Source organism: Coenobita brevimanus, chromosome 93 (genome assembly GCF_032717465.1).
Source record: "Coenobita brevimanus isolate Jiangsu-jjx chromosome 93, ASM3271746v2, whole genome shotgun sequence".
Classification (NCBI taxonomy): domain Eukaryota; kingdom Metazoa; phylum Arthropoda; class Malacostraca; order Decapoda; family Coenobitidae; genus Coenobita; species Coenobita brevimanus.
The window spans coordinates 41,053,604-41,059,603 of record NC_137046.1 but is presented as its reverse complement, the minus strand read 5'-3'; the positions used below and the strand labels follow the sequence as shown (position 1 = coordinate 41,059,603).

Here is a 6,000-nt window from a genome sequence, read left to right as displayed (position 1 = left end):
TTGTTTTCCTTCCTGAGGCGTCCACTTCTTGTTTATTCTTCTAATTTATTCTTCTTATTCCTCCTCATTTCTTCTTCTTGTACAGTTTACTTTTCTGTTTCTTTCACTTCTAACCTTTCTTTTACTTACTTTTCCACTTCTTGTTGTTGCTGATTGTTTCTTTTGCTCATCTTCTTACTTTCCCGTCTTCTTCATCTTCTTCTTCTTTACTTATATTTACTTCTCCGCCTCTCTCCCCACTTCCCTTAATTCTTCATCCTTTCTTCCCCTCTTTTTTTTTTCTTTTTTTTATTCTCCATCTCCCCTCTCGCCTCTTCTTCCTTATTCCGTCTCTCCTTCGTCTTGTCACATTCTTCGTCCTCCTCTTCCCTCTTCCCTTCCTTCCCTTCATGTTTTCGTCCCCTATCCTGTCCTCACCCCCTTATCTCCTCTTTCCCTATCCAGCTCTTCCTTCCTCTTCCTCCTCTCTTCTGTTTTCTGTTCCTCCATGCCAACCCCCCCCCCTTTCCTCTTCCTCCACTCTTGCTGTCTCCTCTTTCTTGCTCTCCTTATTCTTCATCATGTTCTGACCGTTTGTATGCCCGCCTGTCTCTCTCTCCATCTACATCTTTATCTTTTAGCCTGTGTGACTGTCTATATGTCTGTCTGTCTGTCTTTCTATCTATTCTCGTCCTTCTTTCTTTTTCTTTTCTTCCTCTTTTCACCCTTACCTCATCCTTCTCACCATCTGTCACTATTTATTTGTCAGTCTGTCCATCCATGCAACTACCTAACTGCCATCCAACTTCCATTCCTCTCTCCCGGCCTGTCAATCTGTTTTTTTTTTTTTTCATCTTACCTATACGCGTATAATCTGTCTTTTATATACCTATCAACCCATCAGTTCATCCATCCTGCTTTATCTGACTCTTTATCTTTGTCTATATACTTATCTATCTATCTATCCATCTAGCTCTCTATCTTTTTGTCTGTCTTTCAGCGTATTTGACCATCTGTATATCTTACTATATATTCTTATATTTATCCATCTGTCTGTCATTCTATGTGCCTACTCTCTTACCTAATTCCCAGCCTACCTAACTTCCTACCTAACTACCCATCCACCACTCTATCCTTCCATCCATGCATCCATCTGTGTTTATTTGCCGTCAGCGTGTACGATGACGTGGTGGAGGCCCTGGCAGCGTGGAAGGCGGCTGGTAAGAAGCTAGTGATCTACTCCTCGGGCAGTGTGGAGGCTCAGAAGCTGCTGTTTTCTCACTCCACTTGCGGTGACCTGCTCCATGTGAGTCATTTATCATCCCCTCTCCTCTATCATCTCCCCCCCCCTCTCTCTCTCTCTCTCTCTCTCTCTCTCTCTCTCTCTATGTCGTAAAGAATATCATGTAGTTATTTAGTAATAATAGTTTTCTTGTGGCTTCCGTAAGCTTTTTAATTTTTCACTTTCGTTTCTTTAATTTCTTATTAAGTCTTTGCCAGAAAATGCTAGGTTTTTATAATTTGGGAAGTTAGATTTAGATTTAGGGTAGAAAGACTATAGGGCACAGGTGGTAAAACAGAAGATAGTATTAGCAGTGTTATCGCGTAGGTAAAGAAGAGGGAAGGACAAATGCAAGGCAAAGACTGTTAGGCAAATGATAGTAGTAATAGACAATGTTATGATGCTGGTTTGGATTATTTATTGATTTTATTTGTCAAACTTGCGTTATACCATGTAACTTATAAACGTCCACCCCACAAACTAAGTCGCAGTCAGTTGGGCTCGACTTTTTCCTGAATGTCCCTCTAACATGGGGTCAGCCCAACCGAGCTATCGAGTCGCCCCGAGGTTCTGAGGATGCACTGCCTGTCCCTCTTGTTGTTGTTGTTGTTGTTATCATCATGTATGTTTTTTGTTATTTTATCCTGTATACATAGTTCGTAGTGTTAGACAGGATTTACTTTAGCGCAGAATGATACCGAGGCCATGAACTCAACAAAAAAATCAAGTCTTATCTTCCAGAACTTGGTAGTAGAGAGGATGCTGGAATTGATGTTCGTGTTGTTATTTTTATAGGGGAAGGGGTGTATTTGGTATACTGTGAACAGGTCTTCAGTGATGAATGGTACATGAACTACCACTGATGTTGGTGTTAGTGTTGCTTCTAAATACGGGTAATATTGCATAAATTCCCTACTGCAGAACAACGGCTTCAATTTATGTTTATGTATGCCTTGACTAACTATCTGATGTAGCTCATGAACTGGGAGTAAGTCAATTGTGATCTTGCCATCACCAGCATTCGAAATTCCTTGCATAAGTGCCCTGAAACGATCTGGTTAGTTACATCTTCCATTAACCCTTTAACTATCAAAAAATTGGTAAAATAGTCCAATAGCTTAAGGAGTTTATCTTGCAAAGCCTGGTTACAGGAAGACATCACTAGGATCTTGCAGGATTCATCACAGAGAATAAGAGCTGTAATATTAAAACTGAGTGCGTGAAAGTGTTCACCAGCCCCTAATATCTGTCGTCGCCTGCAATTGTTCAGTGATTAGCCCGCATTGCAATTTACAGTGTATAGTCGGCAACAGTACAGGAAGGTCAGACTTATTTCGATTTGAAGGTGTTAACTCTAACCACCTATATGTCTCAGTACTTCAGCGACCACTTAACCTAACCTAATCTACCCCAAATCAATCCAGTCCAATCCAGCCTAGCCCAGCGCAACCTAATCTAACCTAACCTAACCTACATTAACCGAGCCTAACCTAAACTAACCATATGTATTTCAGTATTTCAGCGATCACTTCGACACTGAAGTGGGGATGAAGGTGGAGAGTGAGAGTTACCGAGAGATCCTTAGGCGTCTGCGTTCACCACCACCGGAATCAGTACTATTCGTTACGGACCTGGCCAAGGGTAAGGACGGGGAATGTAAGCATGTTGAAGCACCCATGTAGCATTTAGTTGACGGGGGTATATGGGTAAACTGGATGACAGCTTTCATTTGTGTGTGTGTGTGTGTGTGTGTGTGTGTGTGTGTGTGTGTGTAATGTTCACACAGTCATGCAGGATTTACAAAATTCATTGAGTGTAAACGACTCAACATACAGAGATGCAGTTTTTTTCTTTTTCCATATGCAAGAGTCACTCTTGGAATTTTGTGAAATGATAATTTTAGCTTGTAATACAGCATTTAATATCTTAAGCCCTTTGTTCGGATTAAATATTGTGAACCCATCAAGACTTTGTGAACACATTACATATTCGCATACTGTACCAGTAAAACTACAGTATAACCGACAGAGGCTCGGGCAGCGTCTGAGGCCGGTCTGAGGGTGGTGCTGTCTGAGAGGGAGGGCACAGCACCACTTACTGCCAAGGACCGTGAGGCCTTTCCGTGCGTCACCTCACTCACAGCCCTCATACCAGACTCCTCCCCCACAGCCGCCAAGAGGCCCAGGGCAGAGGAGCAGAGGGAGGAGGGAACAGAAGAGAAGACAGAGGAGGGGATCGGAAGCAAGAAGAATTAAGAGAGAAGATGAAGAAGGAGGAGGAGGAAGATGAGGGGAGGGAGGGGGAGAGGGAAAAAGAAAAGAAGGCAGAGAAGGGAAAGAGGAGGCTGAGAAAAGAGAGAGAGAGAGAGAGAGAGAGAGAGAGAGAGAGAGAGAGAGAGAGAGAGTTAAATAATGAGAAAGGAAAGAATGGACAGAAGTGAGAAGCTGAAAAGAGAGAAGAGGAGGTAAGAGAAGACTGGAAAAAGAAAACTGTAAGAGGAGATCAAGAAAAAGGATAAGAGTGGGAAGGGAAAGAGTGAAGGAACGTGAAAAAAGGAAGAATAAAAGAGGAGGTATGCGGAGACAAGAGGAAGAAGGAAGGAGACGGGAAAAAAGAGGGAGAGGAAAACCAATCGGATGGGAAGGAAGCAGATGGAGCGAAAGGAGAGGCAAAGGAGGGGAATAGAGAGGAAGGACAAGGGGGGAAGGAGAGAGGTAATATGAGAAAAGGAGAGAGTGGAGGGTGGACGTATAAGCTAGAAGAGGGGAGGGGGAAGGGGAGACAGACAGACAGACAAACAGACAGACAGGGACAGACAGACAGACAGACAGAGAGAAGAGAGGAGAAGGTGAGAGAAAGCAAATTAATGAGGTGAGGGAGAGCAACTAAAGAAAAGTAGATGACGTTAACCCCTTCAGTACGATGTCTTTTTTTTTTTTTTTGGCTACCAGATGATTTATTCAGCTTAGGAGAGTCTCTGGTAGTGAAGGGGTTACTGAAGGCTGTAGCTAACTTCTATACATGGGAAAGTCTCTCCTAGGCTGAGTAAAACTGCCAGGAGAGAGAGAGAGAGGGAGAGAGAATGACGTCCTCGGGTTGAAGTGGTTAATCGGTTCAGGTCGAGGATGCTTTTTTCTATATAAATCCTGCTGGTTCATACGATTTTGTGGGTCCTAGGATTTTTTTTAAATTGGAAGGGTTAGATATAATTTCATTAATCCCGTTAGTGCCAGACGTAATGCCAAACTGACTGCAATCCTCTGGTGGTGGCCTAACTAAACTGAATGACGTGATCGTACTGAAGGAGTTAAGGCATATCAGTTTACCCTCTTCACTCCAGCAGTGCATTTGATTGATATATTTTTGTTACCTCCAGACGATTTTTTTTCCAGTTTAGGAGAGACTTATGGAACTAGAGGGGTTAGATTAGCCTTCACTAACCCCCTCATTAGTATTATAGAGTGACCTTTTAATAAGAATAAAGTCGTCTGGAGCTGGCAATAGTAAACCAGCAATATACGACATCGGGCTGAAGGAATGATCCAAGTAATTTTACAAAGTTGCTCAATGGCCCTTATTCTTGTTGCCAAAGGAGGCTTCGTTGCACTTCTTTTTAAGCGACTGATTTTTGTATATTACACGTCATTATTATCCTATATGTTATTAGTACCGTTCTGATATCGACATAGTTTTGTACAAGTAACACATGAGAATACTAAGGTGAAATATGCTGAGTGAACTGCTGAAGAAGACGTGTTAGGCAAGTTCATATTCTTGGTGGTCTTGGTGATTTCGTAACACCGCCTCCTGCTCGATTTATTCTGTACATTACACCTCATTTCCTCTGGTATGATATTGACAGAAACTTACGTCGTCATTAGAGCGAAATAAATAATATACAGAAGATGTTAAGGTTTAAAATGCAAAATAAATCGCCAAGGAAAAGGTGTTACAAAGTCTTCAATACCTAGAATGCGGCCCCAATGGCACGTCCAAAACCCACTTTTCCCACGTATTTCTCTCATCAGGTATTTTGGGATTTTGTACGATTTAAGCAGTCTTAGTTTTAACCCTCTTTCTTTTTCATAAAATCTACACCTTAATTTCTTCTCACCAATCTTTTTGTATTTGTTTATGGCTATGATTTATTCAAAGTCTTCGGTAATTGCTACAGGCTTAAATAGAGTTAAAGTAAAGATGTACTGCAGACTGTCTGTATCCATGCTAGTTAGTTAGTTTTGTTCAGTATTGGTTCTAATGGATCCATTATTAACCCCTTCAATCCGGTGACGTAATTTATGTTTCGTTCTTGCTTGCCACCTCAGACATTTATCGAATTCGCACGTTAGATGTTGCCGTCAGTTACTCTGTCACTACATGAGATCTCCCACATGATGAAGAAAGTTTGTAAGTTGCAAGGGTAAAATAAATACGTCATTAAACTGAAGGGGTTAAAACAGAAGGCAAAAGTCTAGACAATTCCTCAGTTATTGACGATATTTTCTAAAGCATGTGATGATGATGATGGTGGTAGAACATATTTGGGTTTTCTGTATCGCTGCTGACTACTATGTAATGAGAGTTGCAGGGTGATCACATCTAACAATGAAAGGTTTTGCATAAACGACCGTCAAGGATTAGGGATTTACCAACACCTTCGAGCTGTCAGTGTCCATAATACTGTAAGAGTAAGAAGTGATGTCAAAATGTTAGACAGGCATTATAGTTCTTTTTTTGTG

At 41.5% G+C, this 6,000-nt stretch overlaps 1 protein-coding gene across 1 annotated transcript in view; it reads left to right on the top strand.

The window, feature by feature from the left end:
- The window catches only part of Enoph (enolase-phosphatase E1), a 76,576-nt gene extending 73,060 nt beyond the window's left edge, over positions 1–3,516 (top strand). The window contains exons 4-6 of the mRNA XM_080282301.1: positions 1,153–1,285; positions 2,776–2,902; positions 3,290–3,516. Of these exons, the coding sequence (XP_080138427.1) occupies positions 1,153–1,285; positions 2,776–2,902; positions 3,290–3,516 (487 nt within the window). The remainder of the gene's footprint in view (positions 1–1,152; positions 1,286–2,775; positions 2,903–3,289) is intronic.
- The last annotated feature ends 2,484 nt before the right edge of the window (positions 3,517–6,000 follow it).